Source organism: Oncorhynchus mykiss, chromosome 14 (assembly GCF_013265735.2).
Source record: "Oncorhynchus mykiss isolate Arlee chromosome 14, USDA_OmykA_1.1, whole genome shotgun sequence".
Taxonomy (NCBI): domain Eukaryota; kingdom Metazoa; phylum Chordata; class Actinopteri; order Salmoniformes; family Salmonidae; genus Oncorhynchus; species Oncorhynchus mykiss.
Genome location: NC_048578.1, coordinates 27,271,741 through 27,299,406, shown reverse-complemented (window position 1 = coordinate 27,299,406; position 27,666 = coordinate 27,271,741). Strand labels below are relative to the sequence as shown.

Here is a 27,666-nt window from a genome sequence, read left to right as displayed (position 1 = left end):
ACTTTTCTTTTGGGTTCAGACTAGCATGACAACCAAATATGAAAGAGGATGTACACACACACACTCACACACACTCTGAACTGTATTATCCATGCATGGTCAACTGTGTATCATGTCCAAACTTCTCCTCTCATTCCCATCTCTCTCTCTCTTTCAGTAATATGTGCCTGACTCAGGTGATGTATGGGGAAACTAAACAAACAGAAAATCGATAATGTAAACAACAGTGGAGAGAGGCAGTAAATTACACCCCACAGACAGCACTGTCTAACTGAGGTGACAGAGCGGGGGGGGGGACAGTGAGGAGGAGGGTTGAGAGCGAGGGAGAAAGTGAAGTGTAGAAAGGAAGACTGGAGAAAGGGACGATTAAAGAGTAGAGAAGTGCGGAAATTATAAATTGTAGTGAAAAACAAAGTAGAGAATTGTGTTTTTAGATTTCGAGAATAAAGAGAGTTGGACTATATGATGGGCTCAGACTCAGTGGTATAGTGTGGAGGTGGCTCAGACTCAGTGGTATAGTGTGGTGGTGGCTCAGACTCAGTGGTATAGTTTGGTGGTGGCTCAGACTCAGTGGTATAGTGTGGTGGTGACTCAGACTCAGTGGTATAGTGTGGTGGTGGCCCAGACTCAGTGGTATAGTGTGGTGGTGGCTCAGACTCAGTGGTATAGTGTGGTAGTTACTCAGACTCTGTGGTATAGTGTGGTGGTGACTCAGACTCAGTGGTATAGTGTGGTGGTGACTCAGTGGTATAATGTGGTGGTGGCTCAGACTCAGTGGTATAGTGTGGTGGTGGCTCAGACTCAGTGGTATAGTTTGGTGGTGGCTCAGACTCAGTGGTATAGTTTGGTGGTGACTCAGACTCAGTGGTATAGTGTGGTGGTGGCTCAGACTCAGTGGTATAGTTTGGTGGTGGCTCAGACTCAGTGGTATAGTTTGGTGGTGACTCAGACTCAGTGGTATAGTGTGGTGGTGGCTCAGACTCAGTGGTATAGTTTGGTGGTGACTCAGACTCAGTGGTATAGTGTGGTGGTGACTCAGTGGTATAGTGTCGTCGTGGCCCAGACTCAGTGGTATAGTGTGGTGGTGACTCAGTGGTATAGTGTGGTGGTGACTCAGACTCAGTGGTATAGTTTGGTGGTGGCTCAGACTCAGTGGTATAGTTTGGTGGTGACTCAGTGGTATAGTGTGGTCGTGGCCCAGACTCAGTGGTATAGTGTGGTGGTGGCTCAGTGGTATATTCTGGTGGTGGCCCAGACTCAGTGGTATAGTGTGGTGGTGACTCAGACTCCGTGGTATAATGTGGTAATGACTCAGTGGTATAGTGTGGTGGTGGCTCAGACTCAGTGGTATAGTTTGGTGGTGACTCAGACTCAGTGGTATAGTGTGGTGGTGACTCAGTGGTATAATGTGGTGGTGGCCCAGACTCAGTGGTATAGTGTGGTAGTGACTCAGTGGTATAGTGTGCTGGTGACTCAGACTCAGTGGTATAGTGTGCTGGTGACTCAGACTCAGTGGTATAGTGTGGTGGTGACTCAGTGGTATAGTGTGGTGGTGACTCAGTGGTATAGTGTGGTGGTGACTCAGTGGTATAGTGTGGTGGTGACTCAGTGGTATAGTGTGGTGGTGACTCAGACTCTGTGGTATAGTGTGGTGGCGGCTCAGACTCAGTGGTGTTGACTCAGACTCAGTGGTATAGTGTGGTGGTGACTCAGTGGTATAATGTGGTGGTGGCTCAGACTCAGTGGTATAGTGTGGTGGTGACTCAGACTCTGTGGTATAGTGTGGTGGCGGCTCAGACTCAGTGGTGTTGACTCAGACTCAGTGGTATAGTGTGGTGGTGACTCAGTGGTATAATGTGGTGGTGGCTCAGACTCAGTGGTATAGTGTGGTGGTGACTCAGACTCAGTGGTATAATGTGGTGGTGGCTCAGAGTCAGTGGTATAGTGTGGTGGTGACTTAGACTCAGTGGTATAGTGTGGTGGTGACTCAGACTCAGTGGTATAGTGTGGTGGTGGCTCAGACTCAGTGGTATAGTGTGGTGATGACTCAGACTCAGTGGTGTAATGTGGTGGTGGCTCAGACTCAGTGGTATAATGTGGTGGTGGCTCAGACTCAGTGGTATAGTGTGGTGGTGACTCAGACTCAGTGGTATAGTGTGGTGGTGACTCAGACTCAGTGGTATAGTGTGGTACTGACTCAGACTCAGTGGTATAGTGTGGTGGTGACTCAGACTCAGTGGTATAGTGTGGTAATGACTCAGTGGTATAGTGTGGTGGTGGCTCAGACTCAGTGGTATAGTGTGGTGGTGGCTCAGACTCAGTGGTATAGTTTGGTGGTGACTCAGACTCAGTGGTATAGTGTGGTGGTGACTCAGTGGTATAATGTGGTGGTGGCCCAGACTCAGTGGTATAGTGTGGTAGTGACTCAGTGGTATAGTGTGGTGGTGACTCAGACTCAGTGGTATAGTGTGGTGGTGACTCAGACTCAGTGGTATAATGTGGTGGTGGCTCAGACTCAGTGGTATAGTGTGCTGGTGACTCAGACTCAGTGGTATAGTGTGGTGGTGACTCAGTGGTATAGTGTGGTGGTGACTCAGTGGTATAATGTGGTGGTGGCCCAGACTCAGTGGTATAGTGTGGTAGTGACTCTGTGGTATAGTGTGGTGGTGGCTCAGACTCAGTGGTATAGTGTGGTGCTGACTCAGACTCAGTGGTATAATGTGGTGGTGGCTCAGACTCAGTGGTATAATGTGGTGGTGGCTCAGAGTCAGTGGTATAGTGTGGTGGTGACTTAGACTCAGTGGTATAGTGTGGTGGTGACTTAGACTCAGTGGTATAATGTGGTGGAGACTCAGTGGTATAGTGTGGTGGTGACTCAGACTCTGTGGTATAGTGTGGTGGTGGCTCAGACTCAGTGGTGGTGACTCAGACTCAGTGGTATAGTGTGGTGATGACTCAGACTCAGTGGTATAATGTGGTGGTGGCTCAGACTCAGTGGTATAATGTGGTGGTGGCTCAGACTCAGTGGTATAGTGTGGTAGTGACTCAGACTCTGTGGTATAGTGTGGTGGTGACTCAGACTCAGTGGTATAGTGTGGTGGTGACTCAGTGGTATAGTGTGGTCGTGCCCCAGACTCAGTGGTATAGTGTGGTGGTGGCTCAGACTCAGTGGTATAGTGTGGTGGTGGCTCAGACTCAGTGGTATAGTGTGGTGGTGACTCAGACTCAGTGGTATAGTGTGGTGGTGACTCAGACTCAGTGGTATAGTGTGGTGGAGACTCAGTGGTATAGTGTGGTGGTGACTCAGACTCTGTGGTATAGTGTGGTGGTGGCTCAGACTCAGTGGTGGTGACTCAGACTCAGTGGTATAGTGTGGTGATGACTCAGACTCAGTGGTATAATGTGGTGGTGGCTCAGACTCAGTGGTATAATGTGGTGGTGGCTCAGACTCAGTGGTATAGTGTGGTAGTGACTCAGACTCTGTGGTATAGTGTGGTGGTGACTCAGACTCAGTGGTATAGTGTGGTGGTGACTCAGTGGTATAGTGTGGTCGTGCCCCAGACTCAGTGGTATAGTGTGGTGGTGGCTCAGACTCAGTGGTATAGTGTGGTGGTGGCTCAGACTCAGTGGTATAGTGTGGTGGTGACTCAGACTCAGTGGTATAGTGTGGTGGTGACTCAGACTCAGTGGTATAGTGTGGTGGTGACTCAGACTCAGTGGTATAGTGTGGTGGTGACTCAGTGGTATAGTGTGGTGGTGACTCTGTGGTATAGTGTGGTGGTGACTCAGTGGTATAATGTGGTGGTGGCCCAGACTCAGTGGTATAGTGTGGTAGTGACTCAGTGGTATAGTGTGGTGGTGACTCAGACTCAGTGGTATAGTGTGGTGGTGACTCAGACTCAGTGGTATAGTGTGCTGGTGACTCAGACTCAGTGGTATAGTGTGGTGGTGACTCAGTGGTATAGTGTGGTGGTGACTCAGTGGTATAGTGTGGTGGTAACTCAGACTCTGTGGTATAGTGTGGTGGTGGCTCAGACTCAGTGGTGGTGACTCAGACTCGGTGGTATAGTGTGGTGCTGACTCAGACTCAGTGGTATAGTGTGGTGGTGACTCAGTGGTATAATGTGGTGGTGGCTCAGACTCAGTGGTATAATGTGGTGGTAGCTCAGAGTCAGTGGTATAGTGTGGTGGTGACTTAGACTCAGTGGTATAGTGTGGTGGTGACTTAGACTCAGTGGTATAGTGTATAGAGTCATGTTGGGCTTTTAACTGGAGTACTGTGATGGTTGACCTTTGTGTTACTAACAGTGACCCCCCCCGAGACCCCCTCTAACCCCTACTATCCCCACCCAGACCCCCAAAGGTCCCCTTGCTCTTGACTGAGGCTCAGTGCACAGAGCTAATGTACTCTGAGACAAGCCAGCCCAGTAGGAAAAGGGCTTCAGTGTAGTAATAGATTGATGCAGTGTCCCTGTAGGAATTGTGTTCAGAATACCAGAGTAGTGCAGTTTGTTGATTGCAGTGTGCTGTAAATGAACGTAATCTCGCTCTTCGTCTCTCTCTCTCTCTCTCTCTGACTCTTTCTCTCTCTATATATATATGTCTGTCTGTGTGTTCCAGATGTGATCCACACAGTGGGGCCCATAGCGATGGGGGAAGTGGGGGAGGAGGAGAGGAGCCGCCTCAGGGACTGCTACCATCACAGCCTGCAGAAGGCCACCGATACCAAGCTACGCACTGTGGTGGGTGGAAGGGTTATTATCATCAATCAGTTTTAAATGTATTTTCTCTGTTTTACACTGTGTTTTATACCCCCAGGCGTTCCCGTGCATCTCCACTGGAATCTACGGTTAGTCAACAAAAGTGTTTGTCTCTGTGTGTTGTCTGTGTGTTGTCTGTGTGTTCTCTGTGTGTTGTTGTGTTTTCCAGCATCACTACTCAGAGGGTAGTGATGCAGAGGGGTGAATTGAGTTCAGCACACTAGATATCAGTTTTCAGTAGAAAGAGGTTTCCAGATTAGGGGTTGAGATTAAACAGGCAGATTAACAGAGATTAGGGATGAGATGGTGTCAACTGGGATGTAATCCCTCCATTTGCTGCTGGTGAGTGTAGCCATGGCAGCGCTCCAAGACTTCCCACGGTTTCTGACTAGTGTTCTTCACACAGAGTTCAGAGAAGGTCAAACTCAATGAAACTGTCTCAAACTCTATAGTTTAGAGTTAAATGCTGATTTGTGTGTTTTTACTCAATATTGTCACCAATTGAATTGTAGCGGGAAGATGATTGAGACAGTGGGAACATCCACAGTTAGTGCGCTATATAGGGAATAGGTTGCCATTTGGTACTCAGGAATATAAAATGTAGATAAAAGTGAAGCAGAGAGAAGAAGAGAGTAGACAGCCACTCTGTTAGAGAGAAGACGAGGGTAGACAGCCACTCTGTTAGAGAGAAGACGAGGGTAGACAGCCACTCTGTTAGAGAGAAGACGAGGGTAGACAGCCACTCTGTTAGAGAGAAGACGAGGGTAGACAGCCACTCTGTTAGAGAGAAGACGAGGGTAGACAGCCACTCTGTTAGAGAGAAGACGAGGGTAGACAGCCACTCTGTTAGAGAGAAGACGAGGGTAGACAGCCACTCTGTTAGAGAGAAGACGAGGGTAGACAGCCACTCTGTTAGAGAGAAGACGAGGGTAGACAGCCACTCTGTTAGAGAGAAGACGAGGGTAGACAGCCACTCTGTTAGAGAGAAGACGAGGGTAGACAGCCACTCTGTTAGAGAGAAGAAGAGGGTAGACAGCCACTCTGTTAGAGAGAAGACGAGGGTAGACAGCCACTCTGTTAGAGAGAAGACGAGGGTAGACAGCCACTCTGTTAGAGAGAAGACGAGGGTAGACAGCCACTCTGTTAGAAGAGAGTAGACAGCCACTCTGTTAGAGAGAAGAAGAGGGTAGACAGCCACTCTGTTAGAGAGAAGACGAGGGTAGACAGCCACTCTGTTAGAGAGAAGACGAGGGTAGACAGCCACTCTGTTAGAGAGAAGACGAGGGTAGACAGCCACTCTGTTAGAAGAGAGTAGACAGCCACTCTGTTAGAAGAGAGTAGACAGCCACTCTCTTAGCAGAGAGAAGAAGAGAGTAGACAGCCACTCTCTTAGCAGAGAGAAGAAGAGAGTAGACAGCCACTCTGTTAGAAGAGGGAAGAAGATAGTAGACAGCCACTCTGTTAGAAGAGAGAAGAAGAGAGTAGACAGCCACTCTGTTAGCAGAGAGAAGAAGAGAGTAGACAGCCACTCTGTTAGAAGAGGGAAGAAGAGAGTAGACAGCCACTCTGTTAGAAGAGAGAAGAAGAGAGTAGACGGCCACTCTGTTAACAGAGAGAAGAGGAGAGTAGACAGCCACTCTGTTAGCAGAGAGAAGAAGAGAGTAGACAGCCACTCTGTTAGAAGAGGGAAGAAGAGAGTAGACAGCCACTCTGTTAGAAGAGAGAAGAAGAGAGTAGACAGCCACTCTGTTAGAAGAGAGTAGACAGCCACTCTGTTAGAAGAGAGAAGAAGAGAGTAGACAGCCACTCTGTTAGAAGAGAGAAGAAGAGAGTAGACAGCCACTCTGTTAGAAGAGAGAAGAAGAGAGTAGACAGCCACTCTGTTAGCAGAGAGAAGAAGAGAGTAGACAGCCACTCTGTTAGAAGAGAGAAGAAGAGAGTAGACAGCCACTCTGTTAGAAGAGAGAAGAAGAGAGTAGACAGCCACTCTGTTAGAAGAGAGAAGAAGAGAGTAGACAGCCACTCTGTTAGAAGAGAGTAGACAGCCACTCTGTTAGAAGAGAGAAGAAGAGAGTAGACAGCCACTCTGTTAGCAGAGAGAAGAAGAGAGTAGACAGCCACTCTGTTAGAAGAGAGTAGACAGCCACTCTGTTAGAAGAGAGAAGAAGAGAGTAGACAGCCACTCTGTTAGAAGAGAGTAGACAGCCACTCTGTTAGAAGAGGGAAGAAGAGAGTAGACAGCCACTCTGTTAGAAGAGAGAAGAAGAGAGTAGACAGCCACTCTGTTAACAGAGAGAAGAGGAGAGTAGACAGCCACTCTGTTAGCAGAGAGAAGAAGAGAGTAGACAGCCACTCTGTTAGAAGAGAGAAGAAGAGAGTAGACAGCCACTCTGTTAGAAGAGAGAAGAAGAGAGTAGACAGCCACTCTGTTAGCAGAGAAAAGAAGAGAGTAGACAGCCACTCTGTTAGAAGAGAGTAGACAGCCACTCTGTTAGAAGAGAGTAGACAGCCACTCTGTTAGAGAGAAGACGAGGGTAGACAGCCACTCTGTTAGAAGAGAGTAGACAGCCACTCTGTTAGAAGAGAGTAGACAGCCACTCTCTTAGCAGAGAGAAGAAGAGAGTAGACAGCCACTCTCTTAGCAGAGAGAAGAAGAGAGTAGACAGCCACTCTGTTAGCAGAGAAAAGAAGAGAGTAGACAGCCACTCTGTTAGATGAGAGTAGACAGCCACTCTGTTAGAAGAGAGAAGAAGAGAGTAGACAGCCACTCTGTTAGCAGAGAGAAGAAGAGAGTAGACAGCCACTCTCTTAGCAGAGAGAAGAAGATAGTAGACAGCCACTCTGTTAGAAGAGGGAAGAAGAGAGTAGACAGCCACTCTGTTAGAAGAGAGAAGAAGTGAGTAGACAGCCACTCTGTTAGCAGAAAGAAGAAGAGAGTAGACAGCCACTCTGTTAACAGAGAGAAGAGGAGAGTAGACAGCCACTCTGTTAGCAGAGAGAAGAAGAGAGTAGACAGCCACTCTGTTAGATGAGAGTAGACAGCCACTCTGTTAGAAGAGAGAAGAAGAGAGTAGACAGCCACTCTGTTAGCAGAGAGAAGAAGAGAGTAGACAGCCACTCTGTTAGAAGAGAGAAGAAGAGAGTAGACAGCCACTCTGTTAGAAGAGAGAAGAAGAGAGTAGACAGCCACTCTGTTAGATGAGAGTAGACAGCCACTCTGTTAGCAGAAAGAAGAGGAGAGTAGACAGCCACTCTGTTAGCAGAGAGAAGAAGAGAGTAGACAGCCACTCTGTTAGAAGAGAGAAGAAGAGAGTAGACAGCCACTCTGTTAGAAGAGGGAAGAAGATAGTAGACAGCCACTCTGTTAGCAGAAAGAAGAAGAGAGTAGACAGCCACTCTGTTAACAGAGAGAAGAGGAGAGTAGACAGCCACTCTGTTAGCAGAGAGAAGAAGAGAGTAGACAGCCACTCTGTTAGAAGAGAGTAGACAGCCACTCTGTTAGAAGAGAGAAGAAGAGAGTAGACAGCCACTCTGTTAGCAGAGAGAAGAAGAGAGTAGACAGCCACTCTGTTAGAAGAGAGAAGAAGAGAGTAGACAGCCACTCTGTTAGCTGGTCCAAACAAATGGGTGTTTCTCTAATTGTATTGATTCGACAGTTCTCTTGGCCACCCATAACACAGTGCTCTTGGCCACCCATAACACAGTGCTCTTGGCCACCCATAACACAGTTCTCTTGGCCACCCATAACACAGTGCTCTTGGCCACCCATAACACAGTGCTCTTGGCCACCCGTAACACAGTGCTCTTGGCCACCTGCACACCACAGTAATTGCTGTGTTTTTGTGTCTAGGATACCCACCTGAGCAGGCTGTGCACGTCGCGTTGGAGACTGTCAGGAAGTACCTGGATGAACACCATGAGAAGGTGTGTGTGCTCTTGTTTGTTTGTGTGTGTGTCTAATTATTATTTTTTTCCTTTCCTTCTGGTATTCTGTCTCACAGCTGTTGTTTTTGGTTTTCTGGAGAGAGTCAGGAGAGGGCGGACTGCGACAACACGCACACACACACACACACACACTCGTGGCTAAGGCTGTGTTTTAATTGGCTCCTGACGGGCTTAGAGGACTAATACACACCTTTTCCTGACAGAAGAGAGAAGAGGGAAAAGAGGAATAGATGACTGGAGGGAAGTTGGTCTGTCTGTTATCTTTACTATCTTCTTCTTCATCATTCACTCCTTCCTCCTCTACTCTTCCTCCAGTTCTCCAGTGTACACTATTTTATACTAGTTGACACAACACAACAGCATGAGATATCTACATATTAAACCAAAACAAAAAGGAAGTCCCTAAATTCATAGTACTACAAAATATTCTATTTTGACCTTCAGATTCTGATCTATTGTCAATGTTACTCTGCACTCGGCCAGCATCCATGCAGCTGACTGTTTACCTGATGCCAATAACACCTGCTTCCTACCAAACCCCATGATATATACTGTATAGATAATGATAGCTTCTGCTGGATCTGTGGCGTAATTGTAGTGGACCAGCATCCAGCTCTGCTCCAGTCCAAACACGGACTTAATGGCAGTGTGTTCATTGAGTAATGAAGATGTGAAGGAATGGGAGGCTTCACTGTCAGCAGCAGGGTACCTTATAGAAGTCACTGCCAGCAGCAGGGTACCTTATAGAAGTCACTGCCAGCAGCAGGGTACCTTATAGAAGTCACTGTCAGCAGCAGGGTACCTTATAGAAGTCACTGTCAGCAGCAGGGTACCTTATAGAAGTCACTGCCAGCAGCAGGGTACCTTATAGAAGTCACTGCCAGCAGCAAGGTACCTTATAGAAGTCACTGCCAGCAGCAGGGTACCTTATAGAAGTCACTGTCAGCAGCAGGGTACCTTATAGAAGTCACTGCCAGCAGCAGGGTACCTTATAGAAGTCACTGCCAGCAGCAGGGTACCTTATAGAAGTCACTGTCAGCAGCAGGGTACCTTATAGAAGTCACTGTCAGCAGCAGGGTACCTTATAGAAGTCACTGCCAGCAGCAGGGTACCTTATAGAAGTCACTGCCAGCAGCAGGGTACCTTATAGAAGTCACTGCCAGCAGCAGGGTACCTTATAGAAGTCACTGCCAGCAGCAGGGTACCTTATAGAAGTCACTGCCAGCAGCAGGGTACCTTATAGAAGTCACTGCCAGCAGCAGGGTACCTTATAGAAGTCACTGTCAGCAGCAGGGTACCTTATAGAAGTCACTGCCAGCAGCAGGGTACCTTATAGAAGTCACTGCCAGCAGCAGGGTACCTTATAGAAGTCACTGTCAGCAGCAGGGTACCTTATAGAAGTCACTGTCAGCAGCAGGGTACCTTATAGAAGTCACTGCCAGCAGCAGGGTACCTTATAGAAGTCACTGTCAGCAGCAGGGTACCTTATAGAAGTCACTGTCAGCAGCAGGGTACCTTATAGAAGTCACTGCCAGCAGCAGGGTACCTTATAGAAGTCACTGCCAGCAGCAGGGTACCTTATAGAAGTCACTGTCAGCAGCAGGGTACCTTATAGAAGTCACTGCCAGCAGCAGGGTACCTTATAGAAGTCACTGTCAGCAGCAGGGTACCTTATAGAAAGAAGTCACTGTCAGCAGCAGGGTACCTTATAGAAAGAAGTCACTGTCAGCAGCAGGGTACCTTATAGAAGTCACTGCTGGTCATTATTAAGTGTTCTGATATCGTAGAGATCTTTTCTCTGGGCTGATGAAGACGTAGTCCGGACATACAGCTGTTATATTACAACTCGTTTTGTATGAAAACGCTTTGTTCTCAGTATTTAGCATCGCTTCTGAAGATCAACATTATTCTACAGTTATACCAGCGGTAGACAACGTCCATTCAGCCCATTCAATCTTTTTGTTGTTGTTGATGGGGTAATTATTATTCTGGGGTCAAATAAAACCTCCAGGCCACTGTTGAAAGTCTAAAACTTGATAGAAAGTAGGTAGAAATACTAATGGACCTATACATTTTCAGATAACTGCTCTTTTTCTGACGAACAAATTGTTCCAAAGAAAGTCTGTGCTGCCCTCCGCTGAACTTTGAAATCCTGCTGTGGCCCTCGAGACAAAATGATGGTCTTCCACTTATTTATATGGATGTTTGTGTGTGTGTGTGTATCTCATAAAGCTGGACAGAGTGATCTTCTGTGTGTTCCTGCCCACTGATAAGGAGCTGTACCTGAAAAACCTCCCTCTCTACTTCCCTTCCGGTGAGTCAACACATACACAGTGACACCATACATATCCTACACAGCCAAATCATCACCTCTGACTCATTTGACACCAGTGGGAGTAGCTAGTAGTTAACACTGGTTTGCTCTGGTAACACCACTCCATGTTAAAGGACTTGTCATGGTGGCTCCATATCTGGAGCTACTGTACTGACAGGCCTCTTAGCCAATCATCTCTCTTTACCCCTTATCTTTGTACCCGCCCTTAGCCTGCTGATCAGAGCGCCCTGTTCGAACACAGGTAACACGCATGGTGTGGAGTAGTGTCATGTGTGTCGCTAGCTGTAGCTATGGCAACGATGGTAGTTTTGCTATCAAGGGTCTGACAGTGATTGAACTGATCGTGCTGTGGTGTTTGTGGAACCCTTCTGTAGTTTCCTAACTCCTAACCTAGACCCTTTCCTAACCAACTGACAATGTAGCAGACTGTACAAATTGTCCTGTGCTAGTATTCTAGAAGAAGTCTAACCAAGGATCCCCATAGGTTAAGACTAGCCTTGAGGTGAATGTTCGCTGTTCAAACTGACTGTGTGGAATATTGTACTTGTCTTTTCCTGTGAGAGATGTATGGTGAGATCCTGGTTGAATAACTGTGGTTAACCCTCTCAGCCCTGCTTGTGTTGACAGATATTACTCACAGTATAATACATTATGTATATTACACTGAACTAAAATAGAAACGCAACAATTTATAAGATTTTACTGAGTTACGGTTCATATAAGAAAATCAGTCAATTTAAATTCATTAGGGCCTAGTCTATGGATTTCACATGACTGGGAATACAGATATGCTGATGGTCACAGACACCTTAAAACCAGTAGGTTCATGGATCAGAAAACCAGTCAGTATCTGGGGTGACCACCATTTGACTCAACACATCTCCTTTACATAGAGTTGATCAGGCTGTTGATTGTGGCCTGTGGAATGTTGTCCCACTCCTCTTCAATGGCTGTGGAATGTTGTCCCACTCTTCTTCAATGGCTGTGGAATGTTGTCCCACTCTTCTTCAATGGCTGTGGAATGTTGTCCCACTCTTCTTCAATGGCTGTGTGAAGTTCCTGGATATTGGCGGGAACTGGAACACGCTGTCGTACACGTCGATCCAGAGCATCCCAAACATGCTGAATGGGTGACATGTCTGGTGATTAGGCAGTCCATGGAAGAACTAGGACTTTTTCATCTTCCATGAATTGTGTACAGATCCTTGCTACATGGTCGCTGTGCATTATCATACTGAAACGTGAGGTGATGGCGGCGGATGAATGGCACGACAATGGGCCTCAGGATCTCATCACGGTATCTCTGTGCATTCAAATTGCCATAGATAAAATGCTGTTGTGTTTGTTGTCCGTAACTCATGCCTGCTCATAATATTACCCTGAGTTTCCCTGAGTTGATTTCTGACAGTTTTTGCAGAAATTCTTCGGTTGTGCAAACCCACAGTTTCATCAGCTGTCCGGGTGGCTGGTCTCAGACGATCCCGCAGGTGAAGAAGCCGGATGTGGAGGTCCTGGGCTGACGTGGTTACACGTGGTCTGCGGTTGTGAGGCCGGTTGGACGTACTGACAAATTCTCTAAAACAACATTGGATGAGGCTTATGGTAGAGAAATAAAGATTAAATTATCTGGCAACATCTCTGATGGATATTCCTGAGGTTATCTTGCCAATTGCACGCTCCTTCAAAACTTGAGAGATCTGTGGCGTTGTGTTTTAGTGGCCTTTTATTGTCCCCAACCCAAGGTGCACCTGTGTAATGATCATGCTGTTTAATCAGCTTCTTGATATGCCACACCTGTCAGGTGGATGGATTATCTTGGCAAAGGAGAAATAGACAACTGTGTACAAAAGTTGAGAGAAATACAGTGCCTTGCGAAAGTATTCGGCCCCCTTGAACTTTGCGACCTTTTGCCACATTTCAGGCTTCAAACATAAAGATATAAAACTGTATTTTTTTGTGAAGAATCAACAACAAGTGGGACACAATCATGAAGTGGAACGACATTTATTGGATATTTCAAACTTTTTTAACAAATCAAAAACTGAAAAATTGGGCGTGCAAAATTATTCAGCCCCCTTAAGTTAATACTTTGTAGCGCCACCTTTTGCTGCGATTACAGCTGTAAGTCGCTTGGAGTATGTCTCTATCAGTTTTGCACATCGAGAGACACATTTTTTCCCATTCCTCCTTGCAAAACAGCTCGAGCTCAGTGAGGTTGGATGGAGAGCATTTGTGAACAGCAGTTTTCAGTTCTTTCCACAGATTCTCAATTGGATTCAGGTCTGGACTTTGACTTGGCCATTCTAACACCTGGATATGTTTATTTTTGAACCATTCCATTGTAGATTTTGCTTTATGTTTTGGATCATTGTCTTGTTGGAAGACAAATCTCCGTCCCAGTCTCAGGTCTTTTGCAGACTCCATCAGGTTTTCTTCCAGAATGGTCCTGTATTTGGCTCCATCCATCTTCCCATCAATTTTAACCATCTTCCCTGTCCCTGCTGAAGAAAAGCAGGCCCAAACCATGATGCTGCCACCACCATGTTTGACAGTGGGGATGGTGTGTTCAGAGTGTTGCTGTTACGCCAAACATAACGTTTTGCATTGTTGCCAAAAAGTTCAATTTTGGTTTCATCTGACCAGAGCACCTTCTTCCACATGTTTGGTGTGTCTCCCAGGTGGCTTGTGGCAAACTTTAAACAACACTTTTTATGGATATCTTTAAGAAATGGCTTTCTTCTTGCCACTCTTCCATAAAGGCCAGATTTGTGCAATACACGACTGATTGTTGTCCTATGGACAGAGTCTCCCACCTCAGCTGTAGATCTCTGCAGTTCCTCCAGAGTGATCATGGGCCTCTTGGCTGCATCTCTGATCAGTCTTCTCCTTGTATGAGCTGAAAATTTAGAGGGACGGCCAGGTCTTGGTAGATTTGCAGTGGTCTGATACTCCTTCCATTTCAATATTATCGCTTGCACAGTGCTCCTTGGGATGTTTAAAGCTTGGGAAATCTTTTTGTATCCAAATCCGGCTTTAAACTTCTTCACAACAGTTTCTCGGACCTGCCTGGTGTGTTCCTTGTTCTTCATGATGCTCTCTGCGCTTTTAACGGACCTCTGAGACTATCACAGTGCAGGTGCATTTATACGGAGACTTGATTACACAGAGGTGGATTGTATTTATCATCATTAGTCATTTAGGTCAACATTGGATCATTCAGAGATCCTCACTGAACTTCTGGAGAGAGTTTGCTGCACTGAAAGTAAAGGGGCTGAATAATTTTGCACGCCCAATTTTTCAGTTTTTGATTTGTTAAAAAAGTTTGAAATATCCAATAAATGTCGTTCCACTTCATGATTGTGTCCCACTTGTTGTTGATTCTTCACAAAAAAAATACAGTTTTATATCTTTATGTTTGAAGCCTGAAATGTGGCAAAAGGTCGCAAAGTTCAAGGGGGCCGAATACTTTCGCAAGGCACTGTAAGCTTTTTGTGCATATGGAACATTCCTGGGATCTTTTATTTCAGCTCATGAAACATGAGACCAACACTTTACATGTGGCATTTATATTTTTGTTCAGTGTGTGTGTGTATATATATATATATATATATATATATATATATATATATATATATATATATATATATATATATATATAATATAATATAAAATGTAGTCATGGCTACTGAATTTCACAGGTTTCTGATGCACCTTGTTCTGTCTTTCCCTTAGGCTCACCTGTGAAGAGTAAACTCTGAAAAAGTGACATGTGGAGTTGTGCAATAAAGCGGCTCCACATGCAATATCTTCATCTTCCTCCTCTTCCTTTCTCCACACCGGCTCTGCACTAGAGAAGACCTGGGTACATATCTTAACGCTGGATGAATGTCTTGATCTGAATAAACTGCTTTATTATCAATGAACCTCAGGCTTCTGACCAAACTCATCTGACGAGCTGTTTGTACATGTTTGAATAATGAGATGTTGGGGGACTTTGTGTGTGTGAGAATAGTAAACAAACAACAATTTGACCATCTGGGGACATTTTGTTAGTCCCCACAGGGTCAAATGCTACTTCTAGGGGGTTTAGGGTTAGGAGCTAGGGTTAGTTTTAGGGTTAGGAGCTAGGGTTAGTTTTAGGGTTAGGAGCTAGGGTTAGTTTTAGGGTTAGGAGCTAGGGTTAGTTTTAGGGTTAGGAGCTAGGGTTAGTTTTAGGGTTAGGAGCTAGGGGTAGTTTTAGGGTTAGGAGCTAGGGGTAGTTTTAGGGTTAGGAGCTAGGGGTAGTTTTAGGGTTAGGAGCTAGGGGTAGTTTTAGGGTTAGGAGCTAGGGGTAGTTTTAGGGTTAAGGTTAGGTTTTGGGAAAATAGGTTTTTGAATGAGACTGAATTGTGTCCCCACAATGTTAGCTGTACAAGAGTGTGTGTGGAGAAGAAGAAGCTAATTAAAAGAGATCAGAGGATTACGTGTTGGCATTTTGGGGGATTGGATTCACTGAGTTTGTCAGGTGGGACCGCTCCCTGTGAGTCGTTTCGTCTTTAGTGTGCGTGTGTGTGCGTTTGAGTGTCTACATTTGTGTGTCTGACTGAGTGCGACTGCCTACCTGAAAATGTGTGTGTTGTCATTGTCAGGCAGACCAGGTGGTGGTTTGTTTGAAATGAAATGACAGTTTGTTCCTGTCACCCCACCCTGTGCTCTCGCTTTCATGTTTAGACAACTTTCTTTATTGATTTTCAAATTTTCACAACAGCACAAAAATAAATAAGCAATGCTGACAAGAAGCCCCAGCTATCATTACAACTCTCCTAATATCACTAGCTGTCTGAATATTTATTTTAGCTAAGGAAGAGGTAGAGGGAGGTAGGGAAAAGACAAGAATTGGGGAGTGAGGGGGAGAAGAGGTAACTGGAAGGAGGGGAGAAGAGAGAGATACATTTTTTATAAGCAGATAGACTGAGAGGACGAGGTTGAGAGAGACAGGGATAAAAAGAGAGTGAGACTCATTATCCCCAACCGAATGCTTGCTTAGGAGCCCTTCCCAAACGATGCAGATTAAAAAAAATAGTAACATGAGGAATAAAATACACAATGGAGCTATATACAGGAAGTACCAGATCAATGTGGAGCTATATACAGGAAGTACCAGATCAATGTGGAGCTATATACAGGAAGTACCAGTACCAGATCAATGTGGCGCTATATACAGGAAGTACCAGTACCAGATCAATGTGGAGCTACAGTGGGGAGAACAAGTATTTGATACACTGCCGATTCAACTGTGAAAGACAGAATCTAAAACAAAAATCCAGAAAATCACGTTGTATGATTTTTTAAGTAATCAATTTGCATTTTATTGCATGACGTAAGTATTTGATACATCAGAAAAGCAGAACTTAATATTTGGTACAGAAACCTTTGTTTGCAATTACAGAGATCATACGTTTCCTGTAGTTCTTGACCAGGTTTGCACACACTGCAGCAGAGATTTTGGCCCACTCCTCCATAGACCTTCTCCAGATCCTTCAGATTTCGGGGCTGTCGCTGGGAAATACGGACTTTCAGCTCCCTCCAAAGATTTTCTATTGGGTACAGGTCTGGAGACTGGCTAGGCCACTCCAGGACCTTGAGATGCTTCTTACGGAGCCACTCCTTAGTTGCCCTGGCTGTGTGTTCCGGGTCGTTGTCATGCTGGAAGACCCAGCCACTACCCATCTTCAATGCTCTTACTGAGGGAAGGAGGTTGTTGGCCAAGATCTCGGAATACATCCTCCCCTCAATACGGTGCAGTCGTCCTGTCCCCTTTGCAGAAAAGCATCCCCAAAGAATGTTTCCACCTCCATGCTTCACGGTTGGGATGGTGTTCTTGGGGTTGTACTCATCCTTCTTCTTCCTCCAAACACGGCGAGTGGAGTTTAGACCAAAAAGCTCTATTTTTGTCTCATCAGACCACATGACCTTCTCACATTCCTCCTCTGGATCATCCAGATGGTCATTGGCAAACTTCAGACGGGCCTGGACATGCGCTGGACCTTGCGTGCGCTGCAGGATTTTAATCCATGACGGCGTTGTGTGTTACTAATGGTTTTCTTTGACACGGTGGTCCCAGCTCTCTTCAGGTCATTGACCAGGTCCTGCCATGTAGTTCTGGGCTGATCCCTCTCCTTCCTCATGATCATTGATGCCCCACGAGGTGAGATCTTGCATGGAGCCCCAGACCGAGGGTGATTGACAGTCATCTTGAACTTCTTCCATTTTCTAATAATTGCGCAAACAGTTGTTGCCTTCTCACCAAGCTGCTTGCCTATTGTCCTGTAGCCCATCCCAGCCTTGTGCAGGTCTACAATTGTATCCCCGATGTCCTTACACAGCTCTCTGGTCTTGGCCATTGTGGAGAGGTTGGAGTCTGTTTGATTGAGTGTGTGGACAGGTGTCTTTTATACAGGTAACGAGTTCAAACAGGTGCAGTTAATACAGGTAATGAGTGGAGAACAGGAGGGTTTCTTAAAGAAAAACTAACTAAGGTCTGTGAGAGCCGGAATTCTTACTGGTTGGTAGGTGATCAAATACTTATGTCATGCAATAAAATGCAAATTAATGACTTAAAAATCATACAATGTGATTTTCTGGATTTTTGTTTTAGATTCCGTCTCTCACAGTTGAAGTGTACCTATGATAAAAATTACAGACCTCTACATGCTTTGTATGTAGGAAAACCTGCAAAATCGGCAGTGTCACAAACCGGCTCAAAGCCCGTAACAAAGGGAGACAACGTGGAGATAAGGAGTAACAAAATATATATTTATTTAACTAAAGCAACTAAGGAAAATATACAATGATGTGTGTAATCAGTAATCAGTAGTGTAAGTGAGTTTTGCGTGCATGAATGTGATAATGCAGGGTGTTGAAAGGTGCCAAAGCAAACAAACAAAAGGCCACCAAGAACCACAACACAATCTACAAAGGTGTCTGCATGGAGAGAGTCTCTTCCATGAATGTGGAAGAGGTTCATTTATCCTGGGAGACACCTGGCCCAGGTGTTTCCCATGAAGCTGACGACCCTCCCAACTCCGCCCACCGGCATCCTAATAAGGAAACAAGAACAAAGACAGAATACAGCAGACAGAGTGGGAGGGTCGTCACAGCAGTGTATCAAATACTTGTTCTCCCCACTGTATATTGTGAGGACCAGTACCAGCTCAACGTGCAGAGGTACAAGGTATTTAAGATAGATATGTACAGTGCCTTCAGAAAGTATTCATACACCTTGACTTATTCCCCATTTTGTTGTGTTAGTCTGAAAATACATGAAATAGTTTCTCTCACCCATCTACAGACAATACCCCATAATGACAAAGTGAAAACATGTTTAGACATTTTTGCTAGTTTATTGAAAATTAAATACAGTTCTCATTTACATAAATATTCACACCCCTTTACTAGGACACTCCAAATTGAGCTCAGGTGCATCCAATTTCCTTTGCTCATCCTTGATGTCACTGCAACTTGATTGGAGTCCACCTGTGTCCAAATCATTTGTTCTGACAGGATTTCAAAAGAAACCTGTCTATACAGTGCATTCGGAAAGTATTCAGACCCCTTTACTTTTTCATGTTTTGTTACATTACAGCCTTATTCTAAAATTGATTCAATTGTATTTTTTCTCATCTACACACACAATACCCCATAGTTTTTTAGAAATGTTTGCAAATTGTTTTTTTTACATTTTTACATTTTTTACATTTACATTTACATAAGTATTCAGACCTTTTACTCAGTACCTCAAGTATTTTTGGGTATGTCGCTACAAGCTTGTCACACCTGTATTTGGGGAGTTTCTCCCATTCTTCTCTGCCTTTCCTCTCAAGCTCTGTCAGGTTGGATGGGGAGCGTCGCTGCACAGCTATTTTCCGGTCTCTCCAGAGATGTTCGATAGGGTTCAAGTCTGGGCACTGGCTGGGCCCCTCAAGGACATTCAGAGACTTGTCCCGAAGCCACTCCTGAGTTGTCTTGGCTGTGGGCTTTGTCCTGTTGGAAGATGAACCTTCGCCCCAGTCTGAGGTCCTGAGCACTCGGAGCAGGTTTTCATCAAGGACCTCTCTGTCCTTTGCTCTGTTCATCTTTCCCTCGATCCAGACTAGTCTCCCAGTCCCTGCTGCTGAAAAACATTCAATGCTACAGAAATGTATTGTATTACCCTTCTCCAGATCTGTGCCTCGACACAATCCTGTTTCAGCGCTCTAAGGACAATTCCTTCGACCTCATGGCTTGGTTTTTGCTCTGACATGTACTGTCAACTGTGGGACCTTATATAGATAGGTGTGGGCCTTTCCAAATCATGTCCAATTAACTTAATTTACCACAGGTGCTCCAATCAAACATCTCTGGAAACATCAAGGATGATCAATGGAAACAGGATGCATCTGAGCTCAATTTCGATTCTCATAGGTAAGGGTCTGAATACTTATGTAAATAAGGTATTTCTGTTTGACATTTTTAATACATTTGCAAACATTTCTAAAAAGCAGTTTTCGCTTTATCATTATAGGGTATTGTGTGTAGATTGATGAGGACTAAAACATGTTTAATCCATTTTAGAATAAGTCTGTAACTGTAAAGTCAAGGTTTCTGAATACTTTGCAAAGGCACTGTATAAGGTCCCACAGTTGACAGTGCAAGTCAGCAGAAACTATAGCATGAAGTCCAAGGAACTGTCCATAGAACTCTGAGATAGAATTGTGATGAGGCATATATCTGGGGAAAGTAATAAAACCATTTATTGAGTGTTGAAAGTTTCCAAGAGCACAGTGGTCTCCATCATTGGGAAATATGGATGCTTTTCAGCGGTAGGGACTGGGAGACTGGTAAGGATGAGGGAACAGTGAATGGAGCCAAATACAGGCAAATCCTTGATGAGAGTCTGCTTCAGAGTGCAAACGTTCCAACGGGACAATGACCCCAAGCATACAGCCAAATCAAAGGTGGAAGGGCTTCAGAACAAGACTGGAAGTCCTTGAGTGGCCCAGCCAAAGCCATTTGAAAATGTGTGGAAAGACTTGATGTTCACCGCCGCTTCCTGTTTTACTTAACAGCTTTTGAGAGAATCCCCAAATACAGATTTGCAAAGCTGATACAGACATACCCAAGACGACTCAAAGCTGATACAGACATACCCAAGACCACTCAAAGCTGATACAGACATACCCAAGACGACTCAACGCTGATACAGACATACCCAAGACGACTCAACGCTGATACAGACATACCCAAGATGACTCAACGCTGATACAGACATACCCAATATGACTCAAAGCTGATACAGACATACCCAATATGACTCAAAGCTGATACAGACATACCCAAGACGACTCAAAGCTGATACAGACATACCCAAGATGACTCAGAGCTGATACAGACATACCCAAGACGACTCAAAGCTGATACAGACATACCCAAGACGACTCAAAGCTGATACAGACATACCCAAGACGACTCAAAGCTGATACAGACATACCCAAGACGACTCAAAGCTGATACAGACATACCCAAGACGACTCAAAGCTGATACAGACATACCCAAGACGACTCAAAGCTGTAATCGCCGCCAAAGGTGCTTCTACAAAGTATTGACTCAGGGCCACTATTCAATATAGACTGTGCCCTGTGTGTGTGTGGGTTTGAAAAAAGTTAGCAACGTAATAGAATTAAGCATTTTTTTCACAAAACGTTTTACCTAAATCCAATAACATTGTGACATTCTTTGTTTTCACGTTGAAGTCACGTTATTTGGCAACTCAACCAAATGTACATTTGAACTGACGTGTTTGTGTTGTCTGTATGTGTGTGTATGTGAACGTGTGTCGGTGTAGTGAGTGTGTGTGTGTATATATAGTCTTGTGAGTTTGGATAGAGTGCAAGATGTATCCAGGCTGCAACACAACCGGCTGTGATTGGGAGTCCCATAGGGCGGCGCACAATTGGCCCAGCGTCGTCCGGGTTTGGTCGGGGTAGGCGGTCATTGTGAATAAGAATTTGTTCTTAACTGACTTACCTAGTTAAATAAAGGTTCAATAAGAAATGTTAAAAAGATAGAGTCAGTGCAGATCGTGCAGGTAACCATTGAATGAACTATTTAGCAGTCTTATGGCTTGGGGATAGAAGCTGTCTCCAAGCCTGTTGGTCCAAGAGCCGAGGCTCCGGTGCTGTTTGCTGGAGGGTAGCAGAGTGAACATTCTATGACCTGGGTGTCTGGAGTCTTTTGCCAATTGTTGGGTCCTTCCTCTGACACTGCCTGTTATAGAGGTCCTGGATGGTAGGGAGCTCGGCCCCAGTGATGTACTGGGTTGTACACACCACCCCCTGTAGCGCTTTGTGGTTGAGGGTGGTGCATTTGCCATTCTAAGCTGTGATGCAGCCAGTCAAAATGTTCTCGATAGTGCAGCTGTAAAACATTTTGAGGAGCTGAGGGCTCATGCCAAATCTTTTCAGTCTCCTGAGGGGGACAAGGCGCTGCTGTGCCCTCTTCACCACTGTGCGGTTTACAGTCTGTTTACAGTCTGTTTTATTAGTATACTGTTTCTCAAGGTTTAAGCTGTTTCTCTTCTGGGTGGAGAGTTGTTTTTTCTTTCAGTCAGGCCATCACCAAGTGGGAGGGAGACAAAGAGAGAGAGGATGGAGAGTATATGCAGGGATAGAGGATCAGGTAGGAAGGTTGGGTGATGTGTATGGAGGAGGGTCTAATGGGAGGAGGGATGGAGGGGTGGGGGGATGTTTATGGATGGGGGAGCAGGGTGGTAAACTGCTAGTGAAATGAAAATGGCTCTTTAGCAGAATCCAGGACACTTGGGCGCTGCTGCTGGATAAATGTTTCTGATTTACCGCCTGAAAGCCTGTCAGAGCGAGGGAGTGGAGGAGAGGAGAGCGGGAGGGAGTGAGAGAGAAGGGGAGAAGTTTGAGCAGAGCCCGTGGGAGAAGAATCCTGAGACAGAAGGGGAGAGAGAGGGAAATGCGGGGTGTTCAAGAGGGAGACAGGTAATAAACTGAGTAATGTAGCGGTGTTCAACCACTTCCCTCTGTCCCAAAACACACACACATTCACAATAAAAAAAACAGCACAATTCACACGTTAACACCACATGTACAACCCCATAAGGAACGTTGTCCTTGGGTAACCTGGAGTCCTCAACACAGTTCTTTTAGACCTACTTAATTGTGTTCCTCTTGTTCCCGACCATTCCCACGAACCGCTACATTAATGTCTACTTGAGAATGTGTGATATTCATGTGTTTAAGTGTGCGTGTGTTTGCTGGGAGATCTGTGTGCGCGCTGTCCTGTGGAAAGTTTGACTGAGACACTATTCAATATAGACTGTGGCCTGGGTGTGTGTGTGTGTGTGTGTGTGATCGAAGTGTGTGTCTCTCATTCATACACACACACTCCAGACGTGCTGAAGACTGGGGACGGTGGACGGGGCGGACGTCTCCTCTCCCAGAGCGTTTACTTGCACCCTGGGGAGGTTAGGATTATTTTATTTTTATTTTGAGTGTTTAATGTATTAAAAGGGCCGAGGTAATGAATTATAATCTTTAATGCAGCGACCGATCGATACCACAAGAGAATAAATCAGCTTTTACTGAGAGGGACAAACCCTTTAATACACTAGGAGAGAGGGGGAGAGAGAGGGCGGGAGGGAGGGGGAGAGAGAGACATAGGAAAGGGAGAGAGGGAGAGAGAGGGCGGGAGGGAGGGGGAGAGAGAGACATAGGAAAGGGAGAGAGGGAGAGAGAGGGCGGGAGGGAGGGGGAGAGAGAGACATAGGAAAGGGAGGGAGGGAGAGAGAGAAGGACAGACTGAAGGAAGGAGAGCGATGGAGAGAGGAGTGGTAAAGAAGAAAGTGTGTGGATAGAGTTACCTTAGGGGTAGCCTCATTGACTAAAAGGCCCTGAAAGCTCTGAGATTTTGACAGTTTTGTGATGACGCAAGGTTGCAAGGTCAGACTCTGAGTTAAGACAAACACTTATTCTCTCTCTCTCCTGCTGTCTGTTGTTGTGTTTATGCTTTTCTCCTCTCAGCAAATCCTCGTCGATCTGAGTGTCTCCACAGCCCGGGGCTGGACTTTAATTAATTAGACGAAACCTTATTCCTCTCTCTTGATCAGAGTTCAGCTTTCTAGGTCCCTCATTGTACCTGCTCTAGTCCTACAGGTAGCTAGCACCTCCGTCTTTGGAAATAATACAGCAACAAAAATAAAGATATACCTTGAATATCTGATATCACCAAGGGCCGGTAACTACAGTACCATCTCTGAGTAAATAATACATCAAAAACAAGGAATGTAATATTTCCAAAGTCTCAATTCATCGTGCTTTTTAGTCGGGGAATAGGCCTAGTCTGTGTCCTGGAAACTGGACCCTGGTGTTTGCTGGGTCCAAGTCAGTGTTACTGTCTCTCAGTTTTTGCTAGGTCAGTGTGATTTCAGTCTGGCAGTAAAGAAAAAGCTGGCCATTAGTGGCTCTTTAGAGAAGGCCACCCACATTCACATTTGATGTCCAGGGCTGAAATAGTTAAATAGACATACTCAAGACAGAGAGAGTTCTTCACTGACAGAAAAACACAGATGGCATTACACCACTCCACTTGTCAATTACAGTGCCTTCAGAAAGTATTCATACCCCTTCACTTATTCCATATTTTGTTGTTACAGCCGGAATTCAAAATGTATTGTTTTTTTTCTCTCACCCATCTACACACAACACCCCATAATTAGAAAGTGAAAACATGTTTTTGTACATTTATTGAACATTTAATTCAGAAATATCTCATTTACATAAGTATTCACACCACTGTGTCAGTAAATGTTAGACTCACCATTGGCAGTGATTACACCTGTGAGTCTTTCTGGGTAAGATCTTTGAACACCTGGATTGTACAATACTTTTACATTATTATTTTTTTAAATCTTCAAGTTGGTTGTTGGTCATTTCTAGACAGACATTTTTAGGCCGATTTTAAGTCCAAACTGTAACTAGGCCACTCAGGAACATTCAGTGTTGTCTTGGTAAGCAAACTAGTGTCTATTAGGTTATTGTCCTGCTGAAAGGTGAATTTATCTCCCAGTGTCTGTTGGAAACCAGACTGAACCAGATTGTCCTCTAGGATTTTGCCTGTGCTTAGCTCTATTCCATTTATTTTTATTCTGAAAAGCTCCCTAGTCCTTGCCAATGACAAGCATACCCATAACATGATGCAGCCACCACCGTGCTTGAAAATATGAAGAGTAGTACTCAGTGATGTGTTGTGTTGGATTTGTCCCAAACATAACACTTTGTATTCAGGACTTAAAGTTCATATTTTAGCCAAACTTTTGGCAGTTTTACTTTAATGCCTTATTGCAAACAGGATGCATGTTGAATATTTTTATTCTGTACAGGCTTCCTTCTTTTCACTCTGTCGATTAGGTTAGTATTGTTGAGTAACTACAATGTTGTTGATCCATCGTCAGTTTTTTCCTATCACAGCCATTAAACTCTAACTGTTTTAAAGTCACCTTTGGCCTCATGGTGAAATCCCTGAGCGGTTTCCTTCCTCTACAGCAACTGAGTTAGGAAGAACACCTGTGTTTTTGTAGTGACTGGGTGTATTGATACACCATCCAAAGTGTAATTAAGAACTTCACTATGCTCAAAGAAATATTCAATGTCAGATTTTTTATTTTTACCCATCTACCCATATTTGTCCTTCTTTTTGAGACATTGGAAAACCTCCCTGATCTTTGTGGTTGAATCTGTAATGAAATGCATTGCTCAACTGAGGGACCTTACAGATAATTGTGTGTCGTGTAGAGAAATGAGGTACTTAAAATATCATGTTAAACACTATTATCGCACACAATGAGTCGATGCAACTTATTATGTGACTTGTTCAGCAAATGTTTACTCCTGAACTTATTTAGGCTTGCCATAACAATGAGGTTGAATACTTATTGACTCAAAACATTTCAGCTTTTTATTTTTAATGAATTTGTTTAAAAAATGACAAACATACAGTGGGGCAAAAAAGTATTTAGTCAGCCACCAATTGTGCAATTTCTTCCTCTTAAAAAGATGAGAGAGGCCTGTAATTTTCATCATAGGTACACTTCAACTATGACAGACAAAATTAGAAGAAAAAATCCAGAAAATCACATTGTAGGATTTTTTAATGAATTTATTTGCAAATTATGGTGGAAAATAAGTATTTTGTCAATAACAAACGTTTATCTCAATACTTTGTTATATACCCTTTGTTGGCAATGAGAGGTCAAACGTTTTCTGTAAGTCTTCACAAGGTTTTCACACACTGTTGCTGGTATTTAGGCCCATTCCTCCATGCAGATCTCCTCTAGAGCAGTGATGTTTTGGGGCTGTTGCTGGGCAACATGGACTTTCAACTCCCTCCAAAGATTTCCGATGGGGTTGAGATCTGGAGACTGGCTAGGCCGTTCCAGGACCTTGAAATGATTCTTACGAAGCCACTCCTTCATTGCCCGGGCGGTGTGTTTGGGATCATTGTCATGCTGAAAGACCCAGCCACGTTTCATCTTCAATGCCCTTGCTGATGGAAGGAGGCTTTCACTCAAAATCTCACGATACATGGCCCCATTCATTCTTTCCTTTACAAGGATCAGTCGTCCTGGTCCCTTTGCAGAAAAACAGCTCCAAAGCATGATGTTTCCACCCCCATGCTTCACAGTAGGTATGGTGTTCTTTGGATGCAACTCAGCATTCTTTGTCCTCCAAACACGACGAGTTTAGTTTTTACCAAAAAGTTATATTTTGGTTTTATCTGACCATATGACATTCTCCCAAACTTCTTCTGGATCATCCAAATGCTCTCTAGCAAACTTCAGACGGGCCTGGACATGTACTGGCTTAAGCAGGGGGACACGTCTGGCACTGCAGGATTTGAGTCCCTGGCGGCGTAGTGTGTTACTGATGGTAGGCTTGGTTACTTTGGTCCCAGCTCTCTGCAGGTCATTCACTAGGTCCCCCCGTGTGGTTCTGGGATTTTTGCTCACCGTTCTTGTGATCATTTTGACCCCACGGGGTGAGATCTTGCGTGGAGCCCCAGATCGGGGGAGATTATCAGTGGTCTTGTATGTCTTCCATTTCCTAATAATTGCTCCCACAGTTGATTTCTTCAGACCAAGCTGCTTACCTATTGCAGATTCAGCCTTCCCAGCCTGGTGCAGGTCTACAATTTTGTTTCTGGTGTCCTTTGACAGCTCTTTGGTCTTGGCCATAGTGGAGTTTGGAGTGTGACTGTTTGAGGTTGTGGACAGGTGTCTTTTATACTGATAACAAGTTTAAACAGGTGCCATTAATACAGTTAACGAGTGGAGGACAGAGGAGCCTCTTAAAGAAGAAATTACAGGTCTGTGAGAGACAGAAATCTTGCTTGTTTGTAGGTGACCAAATACTTATTTTCCACCATAATTTGCAAATAAATTCATTAAAAATCCTACAATGTGATTTTCTGGATTTGTTTTTTCTCATTTTGTCTAGTTGAAGTGTACCTATGATGAAAATTACAGGCCTCTCTCATATTTTTAAGTGGGAGAACTTGCACAATTGGTGGCTGACTAAATACTTTTTTGCCCCACTGTATTTCCACTGACTATGGGGTATTTTTTATAGGCCAGTGGCACAAAATCTAAAATTCACGCTGTAACACAACAAAAGGTGGAAAAAGTCAAGGGGTGTGAATACTTTCTGAAGGCACTGTGTTGAACCACCACTACAGACACATACTGACAAGTTCAGATGAACACTGGGCCGTGTACCGTACATGTCATTTAACTTTTATTCTAGTCTCAGAAATGTCTCTTTTTTTACACCCCTACTCTTCAAACGTACATGTTAATGACTACTGGCACAGATGTACAATGCATTTAGTTTTATTGACTGTAAGGAATGAGAAGGAGTTTCATTGTCTTTGTTCTGGGTTGTTATGTCACTGCTTTTGTCACCTTGTGGTTGCTGTCTGTCTGCAGGTGTCAGATGGAGATGTCTGACTGAGTGGCAGGCCCAATGTCATCCTCCACACTCACTCACGCTGGATGCATCTCAATTTCATAAACAAAATGTTCAGAGGCTGGGGCCTCATTTTGATTAATGTTGCCATGACAACTACATAATTCATGAATTGTATTAGCCTTCCATTTGTCTTTTTCTGAATCGTAATTCACCGGGGCTTCGGTGGAGAGCCTCTCTCTCTGCTTTTATCCTTTAGTGTCAGTCTTCTCTCCCCTCCATCCCCCCCCACCCTCCCCAGCTGAAATGCTGAGGTGTTGCTTCCTTGGTGTGGGATGCAGGGAACCAGAGAGGCCCTACAGTCGTGATGGATCTACAGCCCATGTTTCTCATTTCAAAGATTCTCCCGCATCTGATCTGTATTGGTGTCTAACTAGCTCTACACTGACACCTATTGGCCACAGAGGAGAAACTGCTGCTTATCACCCCAGAAGAACAGAGGCATCTCTTCAATGATATATACAAATACAGTACTAGCTGGTAGAAAAATATTTTGTTTACAGTCTATGGAATCGGAAATACTGTATTTTCTGGCACCTTTTACAAAAATCAGACAAAACA

The 27,666-nt window shown here is 44.7% G+C and overlaps 1 protein-coding gene across 2 annotated transcripts in view; it reads left to right on the top strand.

Moving 5' to 3' along the window:
- macrod1 (mono-ADP ribosylhydrolase 1) overlaps positions 1-14,963 on the top strand; it is a 119,061-nt gene extending 104,098 nt beyond the window's left edge. The window contains exons 6-11 of one of the 2 annotated variants that reach the window (XM_021561605.2): positions 4,621-4,742; positions 4,819-4,849; positions 8,611-8,684; positions 10,938-11,019; positions 11,250-11,281; positions 14,773-14,963. In XM_021561605.2, the coding sequence (XP_021417280.2) occupies positions 4,621-4,742; positions 4,819-4,849; positions 8,611-8,684; positions 10,938-11,019; positions 11,250-11,257 (317 nt within the window). In that variant the 3' untranslated portion in view covers positions 11,258-11,281; positions 14,773-14,963. The remainder of the gene's footprint in view (positions 1-4,620; positions 4,743-4,818; positions 4,850-8,610; positions 8,685-10,937; positions 11,020-11,249; positions 11,282-14,772) is intronic. The other variant, XM_021561604.2, reaches the window with a different exon arrangement.
- Positions 14,964-27,666: the final 12,703 nt, after the last annotated feature.